Source organism: Callospermophilus lateralis, chromosome X (genome assembly GCF_048772815.1).
Source record: "Callospermophilus lateralis isolate mCalLat2 chromosome X, mCalLat2.hap1, whole genome shotgun sequence".
Classification (NCBI taxonomy): Eukaryota; Metazoa; Chordata; class Mammalia; order Rodentia; family Sciuridae; genus Callospermophilus; species Callospermophilus lateralis.
In genome coordinates, this window is record NC_135325.1 from 57,854,731 (window position 1) to 57,874,805 (window position 20,075).

At 39.0% G+C, this 20,075-nt stretch overlaps 2 protein-coding genes across 6 annotated transcripts in view; both read left to right on the forward strand.

Annotated features, from left to right (window-relative positions):
- Window positions 1–20,075, forward strand: part of Arhgef9 (Cdc42 guanine nucleotide exchange factor 9) — a 349,964-nt gene that overhangs the window by 210,410 nt on the left and 119,479 nt on the right. Inside the window, exon 1 of one of the 5 annotated variants that reach the window (XM_077107720.1) lies at window positions 17,060–17,139. The exons of 3 other annotated variants lie outside the window; for them this stretch is intronic. Coding sequence is in view for 1 of the 2 variants with exons in the window: in XM_077107719.1 (XP_076963834.1) it covers window positions 17,142–17,150 (9 nt within the window). In the remaining variant the exon portion in view is untranslated. Of the gene's footprint in view, window positions 1–17,059; window positions 17,151–20,075 lie in introns of those variants that run through there. One more of the 5 variants, XM_077107719.1, reaches the window with a different exon arrangement.
- On the forward strand, window positions 16,290–16,933 carry LOC143639517 (uncharacterized). The gene has a single exon (XM_077107724.1). It carries the CDS (start codon window positions 16,750–16,752, stop codon window positions 16,927–16,929), a length of 180 nt encoding a protein of 59 aa, XP_076963839.1. The 5' UTR covers window positions 16,290–16,749; the 3' UTR covers window positions 16,930–16,933.

Below are 20,075 nucleotides of genomic sequence, written 5' to 3' on the forward strand. Positions count from 1 at the left end.
GTAGTTTTGATTTGTTTCCCTAATTGCTAATGATGTTGAACAGTTTTTTTTTTTTATATTGACTGGCCATTTCTAGTTGTTCTTTTGAGAAGAATCTGTTTAATTCATTTACCCATTTATTAATTGTGTTTTGGGGAGGTTGTTTTTTGAGTTAATCCTCAATTAGGAGAGTAGTTAGCAAAGATTCCCACTTTGTAGATTCTCTCCTCACATCCTTAATTGAGTCCTTTGCTGTGCAGATGCTTTTTAGTTTGCTGCCATCCCATATATTGACCCATGGTATTATATCCTGAGCTTAAAGAGTCCTATTGAGAAAATCATTGCCTGATTGCCTGTGCCTCTATGCTGGAGAGCTGTCCCTATGTTTTCTTCTAGGAGTTGCATAGTTTGATCTGATTCCTGGGTCTTGATCCATTTTGATTTGATTTTTCTGTGGGGTGAGAGGTAAGGGTCTAGTGTCATTCTTCTACATAACCATAACCAGTTTTCCCAGCATCTTTTGTTGAAAAGGTTGTAGTTTCTATGGTATATGTTTTTTTTTAGCACCTTTATCAAGGAATTGATGACTGTATATGTGCGGGTTTGTCTCTGTGTCTTCTATTCTTTACCATTGATCTATCTATGTGTCTTTTTTTATGCCAATATATTGCAGTTTTTGGTCTTATAACTCTGTAATATAATTTGAGGTCAAGTATTGTAAAAGCCTCCAGTATTGACTTTTTGGCTTATAATTGCTTTAGCTATTTGAGGTCTTTAATTCTTCCCAGTGAATTTTAGGACTTTTTTTTCTAATTCTGTGAAGAATGTCATTGGTATTTTTATGGAGATTGCATTGAATCTGTGAATCGTTTTTCATAATATGGCAATTTTTTACTTGTTCTTTTTAGATATACATGGCAGTAGAGTCTATTTTGACATATTACACATATATAAAGTATAACTTATTCTAATTAGGATCCCAGTCTTGTGATTGTACATGATGTGGAGTTTCACTAGTTGTATACTTATATATGAATATAGGGAAGTACGTCCAATCCATTCTACTGCCTTTCCTATTTCCATCTCCCCTCTCTTCCCTTCATTCCCTTTGTCTAATCCAATGAACTTCTATTCTTTTCCTCCCTACCCTCTCTTGTTGTGGGTTAGCAACCATGTATCAGAGAAAACCTTTGAACTTTGATTTTTTTGGAATTGGCTTATTTAACTTAGCATAATAGTCTCCAGAGCCATCCATTCACTGGCAAAAATTCATAAATCATCTCTTATATGGCTGTTTAATACTCCATTGTGTGTATATAGACCACATTTTCTTTATCCATTCATCTATTGAAGGGCATCTAGGTGGGTTTTATAGTTTAGCTGTTGTGAATTGAGCTGCAATAAACTTTGATGTGGCTGTGTTGCTGTAGTATGCTGCTCTTAAGTCCCTTGGTTATATACCAAGGAGTGGGATAGCTGGGTCAAATGATATTTCCATTCCAAATTTAGTGGTAGAATGATGAGGCCTACTTTGTGATCTGAGAAAATGGCTCTTTTCCAGCTCTGTAGAGAAGAGATTAAAGAGGGTTAAAGTAGGGATGGGGAGCTCATTTGAGGGGCTGTGTAGAAATATAGCCATATTGATATATCAACATCTATTTGGAAATTAGAATCAATGCAATTTACTGCTGTATTGATTGATAGAGGTGTAGACCAGGGAAAAAATAATATTGAAGCAGGGAGTTTCTGGCTTTGCCATTGACCAGCTGTGTAATTTTGGCAAATAACTTAATTAAAGTTTTAGTTTCCTTACTTATTGGGCAGACTTCTCCTGAGAAACCAAAACAACAAGATATGAACATAGAGTGAAAGAGCAATTTATTTTAAGGAATTGGCTCATGTAGTTTTGGTGGTGCAAGTCCAAAATATACAGGCTGGAGATCCAGGAAAGAGCTATAGTCTGAGTCCAAAGGCAATTTCCTGGCAGAACTCATTTTTCTTCAGGGAAAGTCACTCTTTGAGTCACTAAGATCTTCAACTGATTAGACAAGGTCCACCCACCCATTAGAAAGAATAATCTGCTTTATTCAAAGTATATCCATTTAAGTGGATATTTTGGGCTGAGAGTATAAGCTCAGTGGTAGAGCACATCTGAGGCCCTGGGCTTGATCTCTAGCACTGCAAAGAAAGAAAAAAAATTTTAAAAATTATATAATTTAAATATAAATGTTATCCAAAAAATTGCCTTCACAGAAAAACCGAGAATGTTTTTTTTTTTTTTTTTTTGGGGGGGGGGGTAGGTACCAAAGATTGAATTTAAGGGTATTCTGCCACTGAGCCATATCCCCAAATAAATAAATGTTTGTTTATAAATAAAATACAAAATAAATATTTTTATTTAGGGTCTCACTGAGTTGTGTAGCACCTTGCTTTTGCTGAGGCTGGCTTTGAACTCCCAATCCTCCTGCCTCAGACTCCTGAGCCACTGGGATTACAGACATGTGCCACCATGCCCAGTGAAAATAAAGTTTTTTTAAAATATTTTTTTTGTTTTAGTTGTTGGTGGACCTTTGTTTTATTTATTTATTTATATATGGTGCTGAGAATCAAACCCAGTGACTCACATGTGCCAAGCAAGCACTATACCACTGAGCCACAAGCCCAGCCCCTCTGGAGTAATGTTTGACCAAATATCTGGATACCATAGCTCAGCCAAGTTGACACATAAAATGAACTCTCACGTCTTAAATATGTAACCAGAATAATGGGAATGCCCGATTATTGATACTATTGTGTGGATGAAGTAATATAATTTATGTAAGGCCCTTAGTATACTGTATTCACATAGGAAGGACTCAATTTGTAACAACTATTATTTCAATACAGTAATAATAGTAACCCCTCACATTTGTTTGGCATTTTGCATTTTCAGAGTACCTTCACATACATGAATTAATGTAATCCTTACAACACTCTTCCTACTTTAAAGTTGGGGAAACTAAGGCTGGAGGGAGTGAAGTATCTTTTCCACACAGCTACCTCTAGAGTAAGGATAAGAAAAGTATGTTAGATCCATAGTAGATTCTTAGACATTACTCTCCCCACTTGCCAGGAGTGGATGTTTGCCTGTCCTCCTTCATTACAAAAGTGAGAGACACCAGTAATAAAATTATGAATGCACTAAGTCTTGAGAATAATGCTTACATTTACCAAACCAGCATAGATTTGTGCCAGGTACTGTTCTGTTTCATGAGTGTATCTAAGTTAATCTTTCCAACATCTCTATCAGATTGACAGAATTCTTCAGTCAAAAAGACTGCTAGGAAGAGTGTGGAAGAGAGAGGGATCCATAGGCCACATAATAAGAAAACTTAAATCACTTTCTTCTCCTTCCTCCCTCTCCAATCCGCATTCAAGAGAGGGTAAATTCTGAAGGAAACCCTTTGAGCCTTTACAAACATATGACATGTGTTTGGGTATGAAAAGGCAATGAGGCCTGGCAGAGTGCTTTTGAATACATAGAAGAAATTCTATAAATGTTTGTGGGGAGATGAATGAGCTGATAAAGGGGGTGAAACCTAGGTCACCCATAACCACCAAGCCTAAAGCTGGCCCAAGAGGGGACAAAAGTATTTTTATCAAATATTTCCTTTGGTCTGGGTAAGATGTGGCTGAACCAGGTAGGCAGAGAGGTGAGGGGATTACACTTCCCTGGTAACTTACTTAAATCCTCTGAATACTAGTTTATGCTTTTGCAAAATGAAACCTTTATCCCACTAGATACAAACATTCCTTTATTCACACATTTGGTAATACTTATTGAGCACCTGCTATATAGCAGGCACTATAAAACTAGGCACTGAATGGTAAACAAAACAGGCAATAATCTTTCTTATATTCTATATTCTAGTAGGGAAGATAAATGCTTCAGCAGTGATTGAATAAAATATGTAGTATGTTAGTTCTAAGAGCTATAGAGAAAAACTACAGCAGGGCAGAGGGATAAAGAAGTATGTGTGTAGGTGGTTAAAAATTTAGATTCCTATTTCCTTCATACTTCCCTCACAAGGTTGCCATGAGGTTGATATGGAATAAAAGGCCACAGTATTTAGGAAGCTGTGAAATTCTATTTAAATGTAAGGTACAGTTAGTTATTCTTGGGGGATAATATTCTTTAGATCCTTATTTGCTGCTTACTTCTCCATTATCAGTACAGTAAAAATTCAAGAGTTCTGACCTGAAAGGTGGCAAACTTGGGTTCAGGCCTGGCCCTGATACGGCAGTCTCTTAAAATCCCAAATATATGCAGCCATACAGATTATAAAATGCTTTTCCGAGAATCAGGTCTTCTGACTCTTAATCCATTGTTGTTTCCATTCTCATGAAGCAGGGAGATCTGTGCTGATTCATTTTCCTTCTCTTCTATAAATGCAAATGATGAGCCTCCCCTCCCCAACTCCCCTTTCCAGACGCCTTGTACTTTTGTGAGGTTCAAACCAGAAATGGGTTTGAATAGGCCATATTATGGTGAGACTGTAAGGGTGGTTGCTAGGATCTGGAGAATTTGTGTTACTGTTTAACTGAATTTTCATTTTGTTTCTTTTCTTCCTTTTTATTTCTTGTTTTTCTTTGTGAACTGGGCATATGTGTGAAGGGGAGAGAGTGAGCCTTCTGCACTGGTGCCACTTCCTTTCCTCTTTTTAAAAGCAGCTGAGGGGAATGGGGGCAGCACCCATCCTCAGCACCTCCTAGAAATAGGAACAGTTATCATAATCACTTGGCATCTTGCAATGGAGTGACAACCCACTGGTGTGCAGCCCCTTTTGGCCACTCTGTTTTTGGGAAGTGGGATCTGGGACTCATTTCTTGATACTTAATGCATAAATGACTCATGACCTTTAAAGACCTACACATGTCTGTGAGGTATGACCTCACTCTGAATGCTGGAGGTAGGAGTAAATTGCCTCAAATAGATGGACTCTTCATATAGTACCTACTTTTGTCAACTGTGGAATTTCTTCACATCCTAACTGAAGTTTTATTCCATAGAGCACTTTCAAATCATTATATCATTCATCTCTGTGGCAGGCATTATTTGAGTCATTTATAGATGAGGAAACTGAGATTCAGAGATATATCATTTGCCTGAAGTTAGGAACATACATATTCAAATCCTCAAAAAATATTATTTATTAGCATTTATTGAGCAATATTGTATGTCAGGAATTGTTCTAAGTGCTTTATATGCATGCCCTCATTAACCCATCACAACCAACCACATTAATCTCTCTTTTGCAGGTGAGGAAACCAGGTGACTGTGAATCTGGGGTTTGCTCAGAATGAAGGACAGAAAGAATATCAGGGCATTCTACTAACCTCTGCATTTTAATGAGAAAAAAAGAAGTTTAAGGACATTAAATAACTTGATCAGGGCCACACAACTAGCAATGGACAGAACTAGGGTTGGATATCAGCGGTATGGCTTGAGAGCCTATGTTCTTTTTTAGTCTTTTTAGTTGTCAACTGACCTTTATTTTTATTTATTTATTGATATGCAGTGTTGAGAATTGAGCCTAGTGCCTCACACATGCTAGGCAAGGGCTCTACCATTGAGCTACAACCCCAGCCCCAAGCCTGTGTTCTCAACTATCAATCTAGACTTAGACTGATTCTAAATCTAGGGTTTTATTTACACAGCTCAGCTAAGTTAATAGGAGAGAAAGAGAGAGAGAGTGAGAGAGAGAGAGAGAGAGAGAAAGAGAGAGAGAGAGAGAAATACAGACTTATTAAGTCCATACAGCATATTTAACATTTTTAAGTTTAATATTTGAATGGATGATATATCCACACGGTAAAACAAAATTCAACTTAAAAATGTATGTAGAGGATGTTCTCTATCCACTAATCAGAGTTTACCAGCTCTACTATAGCTTTTTGTATATCCTCCCAGAGGTTTTTAAATGCAGATTTAGAAAGAGATATATTTATTTTCCCTTTGGTTTACCTGAAGATAATATATCATACATACTACTCTGCATCTGGATGTTTTTACATAATATGTCTTTGACATCTCTTCCTTTAAGTCTACAGAGAACTTCAATAATCTTAGGTGGGCCTTCATGAATTTTCATAAGCTTCTAACCATCTATGTGTCCTGCATACTTTTCTTTACCAAGCTTTGGTGATACCCAGCCTTATCGTAACATTTTCACTCAGAGTATCATTGTTGAAAAATCTGGGACATCTTCAGAAAATACAATTCCTTGAATTCATTTCCTTAGTCTCCCTTTGACGCAGTCCAGCTTCTTACAAACCCTTCAGCTCAACTAACCCTCTTCCTCCTTTTGTAATTTTATCTTATTCCTATGATTCCTATCATTCTGTATAAATGCCTATCAACCTACCTGCTTTACATATGTAATTCTTGTTAAGCATCACTTAGAAGCAAAGGTCCATGCTTAATTTGATGATAAATGTTTAGTGACCTGAATGTCCAGTGGCTTACAGTTGAAATGAAGCCTGTAAATAAATAAAACCTGGGCTTGGAGGTCAGATGGGGTAGCTGCTTGAATAATGAGTCTTGAGGTCCAAGAATAGAACTATCCTGGAGATCAGGCTGAAAAACTAAATACTGGGTCTTGATACTGAAAAAGAATTGACTGCCCATATCAGTCTTGAATTGATTCATGATTGGTTTTGGCTGCCCCAGAAAGATCCTAAGCCTGACAGAAAATCATTGTTATTTCTTCTCAAGGGGCTTTTAGACAGACCCTTGCTGTTCTTTTCCAACCAGTCCTCTCTCTACCCTGAGTAGTGACAGATGGTCTGGCCCACTAGCTTGTTTGAAATAGAACTGAAATAGGCCCAAAATAAATGTGAAATAGGACTGAAATAGATCTGTGCAAAGGAACAGGAGGAAACTGCTGTTCCTGGGTATTTATTCAGATATTTCTTTAGTTGTTGGCCACAGGAGGGCGGTATAGGCAGCATTTCCTGAGGTATGGCCTCTGGGTGGTTGTTTAGAGTGGTGTCCTTGCCAATAGGGAAATGAAAACTGAAGAGGCCCTATGATTTTCAGCTTGTAGTCTAGACCTTTGACTCCCTTTTGGAGGGGTTCTTATGAAACATGGCCCTGGGAGGTTGGGGAGGGGCAAAGGCTGGTATTCAGAGGCGGCAGTGGAAAATATTTTTCATGATAGACTTCCTCTACATACTACATTGAGTCAGCAGGGCTATGCATTGGTCTTCATTTAGTCAGTAATTTAATATATATTTATTTATTGCTAAGCACTATTTTAGGTGCTGGAGAAGGAGCAACAAACAAAAAAGTCTCTGCCTTCATGGAGTTTCCATTTTAGAAAGGAAGCCAGTAAACCAATAAAAAAGAATTATATAATATTTAAAGCATAATAAGGCTGTGAGGGAAAAGTAAGTTAAAGAGTTATGTGGTAATATCATGTTAGGGTGGTCAGGAAAAACTCTTGTTAATTTTTTAAAAATTTTGTTCTATTTAGTTATACATGACAGTATAGAAAGAAACTCTTTTTAAGGAGGTGAAAGAGCAAAACTTATAGATAGCTAGGAGAAAAGTCTTCAGGCAAGAGTTAAATTCATAATCCTATGACTGAGTTTTGCCCTAAAACTATAGCCCCACCGCTCAATTATATGCAACCAAATTCTTTAACTTAAGCTAATTACCTATCACCCTTTGTTTAGGATACTACTTGAGACCAAACCCATACTGCCACACCTTCAGTAAGGCTGTTGAAGACTTAAAACAATGGATGCTTTATTTTAAGTTACAGCTGTAGACAAGACAGCTTTTTGAGCTTTAGGGAAGTTAAGAAACTTGTCAGTTAACACAGTTACCAAAAAGCAAAGGCTAGGCTTACATTTCAACATTTTAACTTCTTATCCACTGTTCTTTTCACTCTGCCATGAGCTTTTCAAAGCATTGTAGAGGCACAATAGTACCTTTGAGTATCATCCATTTTCAGTTAATATGAGCTCACAGGTAACTCTTAGTGCATTAACAGGAAAACCAGTGTTCCTGATAAGGGAAGTGACAGTCCCACCCTACTCCCCATTGTTATTCCCAGCTGGATACTTGGATATATGTTCTGAGGGATGTAGACTGAAAAGCAATCAGCCTAGGGAAAGTATTGACAACCATGCTACAGTACAACTTAAAGTAAAGTTCATGTTTACTTTATGGAAAATGTATATGTGAACACACCAACACAGTGGGGGTATTTAGGAGAAATTGGGCTTTGGACCCACTATTGATATCTTCAAACACTTCAAAAACAGAGAACTACTGCTTACAAAGACATGACTTTTATTCTTTTTTTTTTTTTTCATGTGTCAGATTGTAGCACTCTAACAAATGGACAGAAACCATTGGGTAGTAAATTTCAGCTAAACTTAAATAATGGCTTTGAAAGCTTCAGAGTGAATTTCCTATTACTGAATATTTCAGAAGCTGCTGGACAAAACTTATTAAAGTTAGTGGAGAAAAGGGGTTTGATTTGAAAATGAATCTCAGTTTAAATCCTGCTACTGCTACATCCTACTTGTATAGCTATAGGCAAATGATATAAATACTCTGAGCTATAATTTCTTAGTGTTTAAAATTGTGATAACAGTTCCTCTTCTCAGACTTCTGGAAATAATTAAATAAAATAACATGTTTAATGGCCTAGCTCCATGTATACCAAAATTATTTTCTCTTCCCTCTTCTTTATCACGTGTATTGTGGAAAGGATTCCTATGTAGGGATGTTGGGTGAAGATGACCATTTTCCCCTTTGAGCATGAAATTCTATGATTTATTCCATAATAATTAACAATCTTATTTATTTATTATCTGATTGTGCATGGGACACATTGTATGATACTGAAATTAATGTGCATTATCAACTATCTCCTCAATTAGACTATAAGCTCCCTGAGAGCCTCTCTGCACCACTTACCTGTCAGAATGAGTGCTTATTGAATTGAACTGACTTTGGAGGATTGGAGATCTCTATGCTAAATAATTGAGCTAAATTGGAGTTCTTGTCCTCAAGGGAGTTGACTGTCTTTAATAGAACTGACATGCATGAATGTACAAGAGCATCTAGTCACATAAGTAACCAAGATGATGAACAAACTGGATTCAGTATCTGCAGACTGCCTGTGGCAAGCATTAGGGAATAATGGGGTGGCTGAGGTGGGGGCCGAATGACACATAAGTGAGTGGCAGTGTGGGAGAGATTAGGACAAAAATTGGAACTTTTCTTGAAAGTACTCCTGGCAGAAGTGGGAATTTGGGAGCTGTTTGAAGCATGAGAAGCAAAGGCGAGTCAGAAATTGCCTTTTCCCTGACAGAAGGCAAAGGTTTCCAACCTAGAGATCTTTGATCTGGGAGGTACAACACTGAGGCCCAGATCAGGACATTGAAACAATTTATTCCTTTGACACAGGAGACATCTTTTTTTTATTTGTTATTTTTAATTATACATGACAGTAGAAGGTATTTTGACATATCAATATATGCATGGAGCATAACTTCCCATTTTTGTGGTTGTACATAATGTGGAGTTTCACTGGTCACATATTCATATATAAATATAAGAAAGTTATGTCCAATTCATTCTCTGCTCTTCCCATTCCCATCCCCACTCCCTTCCCCCTACTCCACCCTGTCCAATTGGGTAAACCTCCCCTTCTCCCCCACCCAATCTATTGTGAGTCAACATCCTCATATCAGAGAGAACATTTGGCCTTTGGTTTTTGGGGATTGGCTTATTTCATTTAGCATGATAGTATCAGTTTCATCCATTTACTGTCAAATAATTTCATTCTTCTTTATGGCTGAGTAATATTCCAGGAGAAGTTTTAACAGGTGCTTTTGAAATTTGAGACATGTATCATCTAGTAGCATTTATATAGCACAGTGTTTAGGAGAACAGACTCTGGAGCCAGACTGTCTAGTTTTGCATATAGTCTCCACTTCTTACTAACCATGTAACCTTGGGCAAATCATTTAGCTTCACTCTGCTTAGGTTTCTCATGTATAATATAAAGACATACATAATAGTATATGTCCTGTAGGATTATTGTGAAATTTGAGAGAATTAATACATTAAAAGGGCTTAGAATACTTCATGTAAGCTGTTATTATCATTACTGTTTAACTAACTGCCTTTAGCACTATGAAATAGTGTGAATTTGGGAGTATATACATTCCAAACACTTTCATGGTGTGATTAGTTTCTCATCTGTGGCTGTGGCAGAAATGCTGATAACTTCTAGATCAAAGAAATTGAATAAATTTCTGCCAACTGAGATTGTTCCAAAGATTAAATGGCTATCTTGATAGGATCCTCTCTATTGTTGTGGATGTTGGAACTGAGACTAGATAAACAAGATGTTGCAAAAGGGACTGAAGGATGGACTTGGGGTTGTGCTAGACTAAGAGATTCTCTGATTACTTGAAACTTGTCAATAAAAGACTATTCAAAATGTGAGGAACTCCTACTTTTTTAAAATTGTGAGTCGACTTGAATGGGAACCTAATTCGGAAAGCTACCCCCACACAGACAGAACTAGGGTCAAACTCCATGACTGAAATTGTGAGATCTCTCAAAAGAACTTTTGAGACTCATGATACATAAGTTCCACTTCCCACTTTGTTAACAATTCGTGGTATCATTTTGGACAAATTACTTCCCTTCTCTGGGAACCTGGAACATAAAATTTATGTTTTCTGTGTGGTCTCATAAGGTCTTGACTTCTATAGTTGGAAGATGGGATTCTTTGAGTGGTGACAGTGGATGAAGAAGACATTCTTGCATTCAACAGGTGTTTATGAAGCATGTGCTAAATGCCAGGTGATGTGCTGGGCATAGGAGAGAAAGAAATGAATAAGACAGGCATAATATCTGTCCTTCTCTCTCCACATTCCAGTTAAAGATACAACAAATATGGTGTTTGAGAAGAATATCATCCAGAATATTTGGCAGGGGGTGCATCAGAGAAAGCCTTCTAGAGGAGGTAGCACCTGAGCTGAGGTTTGAAGTAAAGGGCCAGAGAAAGAGAACAACAGTTACCTAGGCTCCAAGATAAGATAACCTAGTGGGTTGTCAGAATTACTGTACATTCTATGTAGCTAAAGAATAGAGAATGAGAGGGCATTGGCAAGATCTGAGAGGCCAAAGGATACCTTATGGGCAGGAGAGTGTATGTCATGTTATAGAATGTGCCTTAGGGATAGTGGAGAACCACTGAAGACATTTGAGCAGAAGAGTAATTCAAGATAGATTTCAGCTGCAGAAAATAATGCACTCTAGTTCTTTTCAGCGAAAACATCTTAATACAGAAAATCAGGTGCTTACAAAATTGGTGGAAGGGACAGAGGGGCAAGTTTTAGGTTGGGCTTCCAGAAATGACTCCCAGAACAACAGCAGAGTAGCATCTATCACTGCCACAAACAGGAAGGTAAGGGATCAAGGACTCTGGGAGCACTCTACCATATCTGTGACTTGGGAATCAGGACACTGCCATTGCCCTAACCATTGGGTAGAGGACCATCATATCTGCCAGATTCTCAAAGGAAAATAAAGTCTCATTCTCTGGCACTCAAAATGCAGAGCTACTTAAGATTTATGGTAACACAATCACAGAAAACCTCAGTACCTCCATTGTTGTGCTTGCTAACAGAAGTTTGAGAGATATGGTTTCTGCCTCACCAACTCCTTCCAAATATTGGGCATGTGTATGAGACTGGCAGAATTCTATCAAATTGAGAAAAGTGACTGCAAAGAAGTCTTGGAAATGCCAGTTTGTTGTAGTTTATGGGGTTTAGTTTTTTAGCAATACAGGAAATTAGGCTAGAAGGAGGGTGACACAGATCTTTAGCAAACAATCCATAGTCTGATAAGAGCAGAACTGCTTTGGGGGTAAATAAATTGGACAGGAAAGTAGAGGCTGAGTTGCAGAGGGAGAGCAGCACAAAAGACCAGGTAATTAATTGTAATAGACCAGAGATGATGAGGAACTAATTAAAGGAACTGGAGAGAGAGAGAGGGTGGAGGAGGGAGAGAAAGGGACAAATGATAAGATAAAAGAGGAAGAGAATCAATGGGACTTGGGGACTAGTTGACTTTGGATGAGGTGATGGAGAGACAGGCCTAAAATATCCTCTGGCTAGTTCACTATGTGACTATAATCCCCAAGAGAACTTTTGAAGAAGAAAACTTCTAGGGGCAGGAGAGAGAAAGTGACTTCAATTTTGGACTTATAAAGTTTAAAATACTTGTAAGATATTCAGGAGAAGATATCCAGAAAACAGAGATTCATCTCTGGAGTCCAAAAGAAGTACCTGAGATTACTTAGTAGAAAGAGAGTCTCTCTGCAAGCAAGGGCCTATGTGGATATTTGTTACTGGTGTGCAGTAATTTTATTTAAAGGAGGTACATCAGTATGTAGAAGCAGTGGTTGTTCAAGCCTTGGAAATAGATGAACCCAGACAAGGCAAGTACAGAATGAGAAGAAAAAAGTCATGGAATTAGAAGAATCTTGATAAATCATGGCATTAATGACTGAATGAAGAAGAACCCAGACAAAAAGCCAAGACAATAAACCAGACAGGTCCTTTAGATGGTGTCCCCAAGGCAAACAAACATTTCAGGAAAGAGGGAGGCATCAATGGAATCCAATGTGAGAGAACCAAGGAAAAATAAAGATGGACACATGGCCATGAGATTTAGCAACAAGTTGTTTGTATTCACAGAAGTTTCCAGGTTTCTATAGGATGACAGTATAAAGCCAGGTATCAAGCACGAATGGGTCAAAAGATATTAGAGAAATAGTGACAGGATAATATTAAACTTTCAAAGACATGGAGAAAAATTCTACTTGCTTACATTATGGATAGCCAATACCTGTCTCAACATAATGTACAAGAGTGGCTTTCAGGCTGTTTTGAACATCACTTGCTATAACAAGTACATTTTACATCACAACTTAATAAATTTAACTGACTAAAAGCTCCATGAAACAATATTTACTGTAAATATATGGACATTTCATATACAAGGAATCATAGAAAAATTTTGTGGAACTGCCTTTTATATTTAGCATATTTTTAAAGTTTTTCTATGTTGTAGCATTGATCAATATTTCATTTATATGGCTGAATAATATTCCATTTTATTGGATATACTGCATTGGGTTATCCATTATACATCAGTTGACAGATTTGTGTATGTGTGTGTTGGGGGTGGGGGTTCTGGGGATCATACCCAGGGGCACTTTACCACTGAGCTACATCCCTAGCCTTTTCATTATTTATTTGTTTATTTTTTGGGACCAGGGATTGAACTCAGGAGCACTCAACCATTAAGCCACAACCCCAGCCCTACTTTGTATTTTATTAAGAGACAGGGTCTCACTGAGTTGCTTAGCACTTTGTTTTTTGCTGAGGCTGACTTTGAACTCATGATCCTTCTGTCTCAGCCTTCTGAGCTGCTGGGAGTACAGGGGTGCACCACCATGCCTGCCTCATCCCTAGCTTTTGATAAACTATTATTTGAGACAGGGTCTTGCTAAGTTGCCCGGTCTGATTTCCAACTTGCAATCCTCCTGCCTCAACCTCCCAAGTTGCTGGGATTAGAGGTGTATGCCACCACCTGCAGTAGTTATGGGCATTTGAATTGTTTCCATCTTTCGGCTACTATGAATATCACTATTACATTTTGGCTATTATGAACACATTCATGTGTGAGTTTTTTTGTATGTATATTTTTACTTCTAATAAGTACATACCGAGGAGTAGAATTATTGGGTCAAATGGTAACTCTCTTTAATTTTGGAGGAAACATCACAGTGTTTCCAAAGTGGCTCCAACATTTTACATTTCCATTAGCTGTATTTTGAGGGTTTCAATTTCTCCACAGCCTCTGTGACATTTGTTATTATCTGGCTGTTTGATTCTATCCATTCATTAGATCAAACTTCTAGATCCAAATGTAGATGTATAGAATACACAGAGGACAGGGACAAAAACATTTTAAATTGCAGTACCATTATACAGATTATAAAAATATATACTGTAAAGCCTACATTCTAGTGAATATCTAGTGTGGATATCTCATTACAAACAAGGCTGTAGTGAGTATCCTGTATTTGTATTTCCAGTATTTGATTCAAATTTCCCTGATGGCTAACTGGGTTGAATATCATTCATGTGCTTAATTGATCATGTCTTTGGATAATGTCTATCCAGATACTTTGACAATTTTTAAATTGAATTGTATTTCTTTTTATGAGCTCTTTATATATTCTAGATAGAAGATACATTATTTGCAAATATTTCCTCCTATTTTTTGAGTTCACCATTCACACTCATGATAGTGTCCTTTGAATCATAAAAGTTTGAATTTTGATGAAGTCCAAATTATCTGTTTTTTCCTTTGGTTGCTCTTGCTTTCATGTCATTTCTAAGAGAACAAATGGAAAGTCACAAATATTTACTCCCATTCTCCCTATTTTGTGAAGTCTATCCACAATATCATTGTCATTTCTAAATAATTAGTAGTAATTCCTTTATATTACCAATTATTTGGTTTGTGCTATTTCCAGATTCTTATAAATTTCACAAATGTGTATCTGTATACAAGTTCCATTCCAGTCAATCTTTTTTGTTTTCTTACTGCTTATGTGTAAAGAACTGGATTGTTGGTCATGCAGATTCTATAGTATATATTTTTATGATCTGAATCCCTGCATGGGAGTTTAAAATGTTTTTATTTTCTGTCCTTTGTGTATGCATCAATAGTCGAATCTAGACACTTGATCTGATTCAGGGGTTTTTGTAGTTTTGGCAAGAATTATTCACAAGTGGTGCTATGAAACTTGTTAAGTGGGGACTTAGAGTTTATTCTATCTTGTAGGGCCAGGGGCCATTTTGTTTATGACCTCAATTCATTCAGAATTTCCAATAATCCAGTTAAGATGGATTACTGTTTTAGCCTCAAAGATTTCTAGAGAATAGCAAGCAATTCTCATTCCTCTTATAGTACTTAATTTGTTTTATCTCTAGCTAAAACAGTTTCTTACCCCTCACCATTATCTATTTATCGACTCATACGGATACAGCCATGTAAGAGCAAGAAAAGCTCTGAGAGTTCTTCTGTATGAGGTAATCCATAACTCTTAGAGCCCATGAAACTGCAGAAATTGTGTATATTTTTTTGAGATGAGGGTTCTGAGGTGTCACTAAATTCTCAGATATGAGTCTTCATGTGACAGAGACTTGGAGGCCCAGATACTGGAAAGAAGTTGTTCAAAAGTTACACAGCAAGCTTGAGGTAGAGCTTGAAGTAAATATGAAACCTTCCAGCCTCTAGTTTAGGACATTTCCCCTCTAGGGTTAGACACTAGGTCATTTTATGAGGAGATTATGACAAGTAGATTGTGAGTTATTTAAAATTTTTATGTGGCAAATTTTTAACCCTGAGCTGGCTTCCCGTTTGGATACTCAGCATGCTCAAAGAGTGCAAGTGAACCGTCCTAGTGTGAAGAAACCATAATTAGGAAAGGGCCAGAGCATCTCTATACAAGAGAAAGCCAAATAGAGTTGGATTTTGAATAATTTGTTGTATGTCCATGTGGTTCTCCCTATAGCACTGGATTGTGAGTTTTTTATAGCTAATTGTAAGTTGCCTGTACATACTTTAGGCAGTGGCCAAATACCGTTTGCTTTCCCCTAGGCCCAGGGTCCAAAGTGGTTGCCAAGGTATTTGCATCCGCCCTACCTACCTATCCCAATTTTCTATTCCTATTCCCTCCTCCTCATCTTTTACCCTGCCATTTCCCAACCTTTCTCCCTCTTCATCATAGCCCCTATTTCTTCTTCCTCCTTCCCACCTTCCTTTCTTTCTGTGGTCACCTCCTCCCTCCCTGCCCAACCTCCCCTTCAGCCCCTTTGGCCGGCTCCCTCCCTCTTTCCCAGTCTCTCCTTTACCTCTCTACATCCCCCTCAACCCACCCCCAACAAGCCTCCCCACCCCCATGCCAAAACTGACTGCCAGTGGCTCCGGGTTCGTTAGAATGGAGCAAGCCAGCTCAGGGAGTCTTGGGAACTCCGATTGGCTGCCACAGCTAGCATGCCAGCGCAAGTCCCGCCTCCAGGCAGCGTACGCGCTGCTGCAGCATCTGCTATTGGCAGGTGGGCCTGTCAGCCGCTCTGGCTGCGCCTCACGCAGGCGCCCGCAGTCTCTCGGTGAATAAAAAGGCAGCCTACGGGCTGAAGTGGGGGTGGGGAGAGGAGAGGAAGAGGGCCAGCGAGCAAGGGCTTGAAAGAGTGGCTGGCAGCCTGGAGCCCCGCGAAGAGAGCGAGCAAGGAAGGAAGCCAGCTTAGGAAAGCAAGCGAGTTAGAGAGAATAGGGGAGACTGAGACTGACCGCTAGCCAGGCAGGCGGACTGACGCACGCCCAGACAGACTCAGGCGCTGGAGAACCTCTGATAGGTTCCTCCCGCCTTTCCCTTTGAAAACCAGGATTTTGCTTTTTCCTTGGCGCCCGAGAGAGAATGCTGGACTCTGCCGTCTTCAGCGCAAGCTAAGATTTCTCAGCTAGGGAAGGAATAGCAGCCCAATCCTGAGAAGGGGGAAACAAGCGCCCCTGTCCCCATCCCCCTCCCCTACCCCCCCACCAAACTCGGGCGCCAAACCCAGCCCTTCCCTAACCATCCGACTTCCTCCTCTCCTTTCTAGCATGGTGGCTGTATGGACAGTCTGACAGAACAGAGACTGACATCTCCCAATCTGCCGGCCCCCCACCTGGAACACTACAGTGTTCTGCATTGCACCATGACCCTGGATGTGCAAACTGTAGTCGTTTTTGCTGTGATTGTAGTCCTCCTGCTTGTCAATGTCATACTCATGTTTTTCCTGGGAACGCGCTGAATGGAGTCCAGCCACCTGAGCTGTCGCGAACTCTCGCTTTGATTTCATCCCGAGAGCCACCGAGAAAAAAAAGAGAGAGAGAGAGAGAGCGAGAAAGAGAGCGAGCGAGCAAGAGAGAGAGACAGAGACAGGGAAAGAGAGGGAGAGAAAGAGCAATTCTTATTCAGGGGGGAAAACGTTTTGAGCTTCAACATGGCCTCGCTGTGATATGTATGACGTTGGTATATTATCTCTCCCTAAATCTTTTGTCATGTCTTGTCTTTTAAGTATGCCTGTGAGTGTAGTTGCTTATTGCTTGAGTGAATTTTTTTGATAAAGAAATGTTTTCTATTTTAAGTGTGCATGCGTGTGTGCATCCTCCATCTATGTGACGTTCATGGGGCAAGCTCTGCGTCCTTAACAGTGGCTTCGCTGTTTGTGGTGTCTTGTCAACTCATTTTTTTGAAAACTACCTTTAAACTCCATTAGGGAATTTTATTCAAAATTTCTCTCTTGCCATCTGGAGTGCATTTGGGTTTGTTTGAGGTGGGGGTAAGGGGTTTGTGGAAGAGCATGATGAATTTTTGGATCTTAGGAATGGAAGTTGTTCACTGGATATTTAGAAGGGAAAAAAAATCGATGCAAGAAATGGATTTAGGGAAAATGATTCTTTAATCTATAATGAGAAGCAAGAATTTGGGAAGTGACGCGGTGGGGTTCCTTGAGCTGGCAGTTGGTGACTCTGTCCTTTGAATCTCAATTTGCTGTCCAGGGTTCACAGTTTCCAATTTGGAAAGAAGCCACCTTTAAAGTATTTCTTAAAGCATTAAATATCAATTTCTTTGGAATCATGGAATGGGATATAAAAATGTTCTCTGATCTTTTGAATTGGCAAGAGAGGACTTTGACAAGACATGTTTGGGCTTCTTTCCTCAGAGATTGTATCCCTGGATTTGAGTTTGAGGATTTTTTCTGGTTCTCATCCAAAAAACAAAATCCAGCTTTTTACCTACCTTGGAAATAATAGTATTGGATGTGTCTCCTTTGGGGTAATTTGCAATGATGTTCTTGAACTACATTCTAAATAGAACTTGATTGCTTTGATGACAAAGTAGTGGTGGTATTCTTTGCCTTCTTGTTTGTTGCTTTAAGAGCACAGGTCTAATTGACACATTACCATAACTGAATGTATGTAATGTGCTAAATTGAGTTTTGAGCACTAAAAAGAGGTCTAGATGAAATGGGATGAGAGCTCAGGAAACATGAGCTGGAAGCTACATTCCAATTTGAGATATGTCTGCTTGTTTGTATCATATGATGGTGGTGGTTGCTGTTATTATTTTTATATTTCTGTTTCTGCTAAAAAAGCTCTTGGAAAAACTAGGAAAATTTTGTTTCTGATGCCAGTGTACACATTACTTTTTTTTTCTCCTTTGTTGATGTAGGCAGGTCTTCCTCATTCCATTGCTTACCTGACTTGAAATATTGCTATTTCTGGCTCATGTAGCAATGAATCAGGGTTCATACACATCCACACACATTCTCCCCCTACACTAATGTGGGTGGCTGCTCATGTATGATATGCAAATCTGCTGGCATTATGCTGTCAAGTTCCATGCCATTTTGTTGAATCTCTTTGGAACTGATTATAAAGGGAGAGGGACTGTGAAAGGGGTCCTTCTAATTGTTCTCACTATAGGACCCAGAGTTATTTAATGGCGTCAGTCAAGATTTTGAGCCTCAAAGCACATTCTTATTGACTCAGTGTGGGTGAGAGGCTGAGTTGTGTTTTTATGTTTTTTCTTCTTTCGTACCATGGTATAAACATGATATGGGAGGTTTGCTGGCATTGATTATTATTGATTACTCTTTGGTCTCTTTGTGAAGACCCCTTGTGTGGAACCAAGAACTTCTTTCCAAAGAATCTAGTGAGTTGTTTATTTTTGAATCTGTTAGCTCTGAGAGATATTATTTAAAGTAAGTTTCTGTCTTACCTGGGTACTTTGTTTTTAGACAGTGTTGGAGAATGGGGAAAAGACTGGGCAGCTGCAGACTGGAATTTTCTTCATTCAGTGGCTATTTGACCTTGGGGAATTTTTTTCCTTCCTCAGTGGGTTTGGGATTCCCTGTAGCATTGACATTTTGAAATGATTGGACTAGTTACTTGACTTCCAAGTTCTTTCTTTCTATAATTTGGGCACCCATAAGTACTTTCCAGTTCATCCCCCTTGACTGGAAAGTCAAGTGAAAAGGATACTGATATGTTAATTAAGAGATGATGGGAGGAGAGGCTGAATATTTTTACTAATATCTGGAGAATTTCACCTAAGGAATTTTTGTCCTACCTATGTGGTAAGGAAATGGGGATTGCAACACTGAAATTTTTTTGGACTTTTTATTTTCACTAAAGGGAGAATGGATTTCTAAGACTAATCTTTGATCCTGGCTTATGACTAAGTAGTGTCATGAAATGCCTTCCCCCCTGGGTGCTTGACAGACCCTTGGCAGAAAGCTTTTTGGAATGTATGTGTCTAGGGTGGTAGCAGTATGTTTGTGGGAGTGTGTGTACGCCTTTCTCTGTGTTTGGGTGGGTGCACACTCCTGAGTGTGGATGGAGGGTGGTGGTGGTAGGAATGGGGAAAGACAGCACTGAGTTCCACAGTTCTGAATGGCCTCCTTGTGCTAGGGCTTGTGAGGATTTAAATGGGACTAGGATGGATGGGTGTCACCCATGCATCTTTCTCCCACCACCTAAAACCCCTCAGGCTATATGGGTAGCTTGAAAAACCCTTCCACCAGTAATTTAGCTACTGTAGTTCACACCTTTCAAATTCATTTTTCTGTAGGTAAATAAAGGATGGAGTTAGTCAAATGGCCCGTTTTCCTGGAACAGCCAAAAGGTAATTTGGGCAGTAGAGAACAAAAGGTGGCAAAGTGACTTTTTACTTGTGTGAATTGTAAAGGTTTGGCATTTCTTCTTCAGAAGTGTGAGGGCATGCAAAAAGAGAAAAGAGTGGGAGAATATGAGAAATGCAGTCCAGAGAAATGGAACCCTATGCATTTTGATCTGTCTTCTTTTTTCCTCCTCCTGCCTCCTCTCAGTCTTTCCCCTTTCCTCCACTACTTTTCTTCCCTTTTCTCCCTTCCCTAACACCACCCCTTCCACT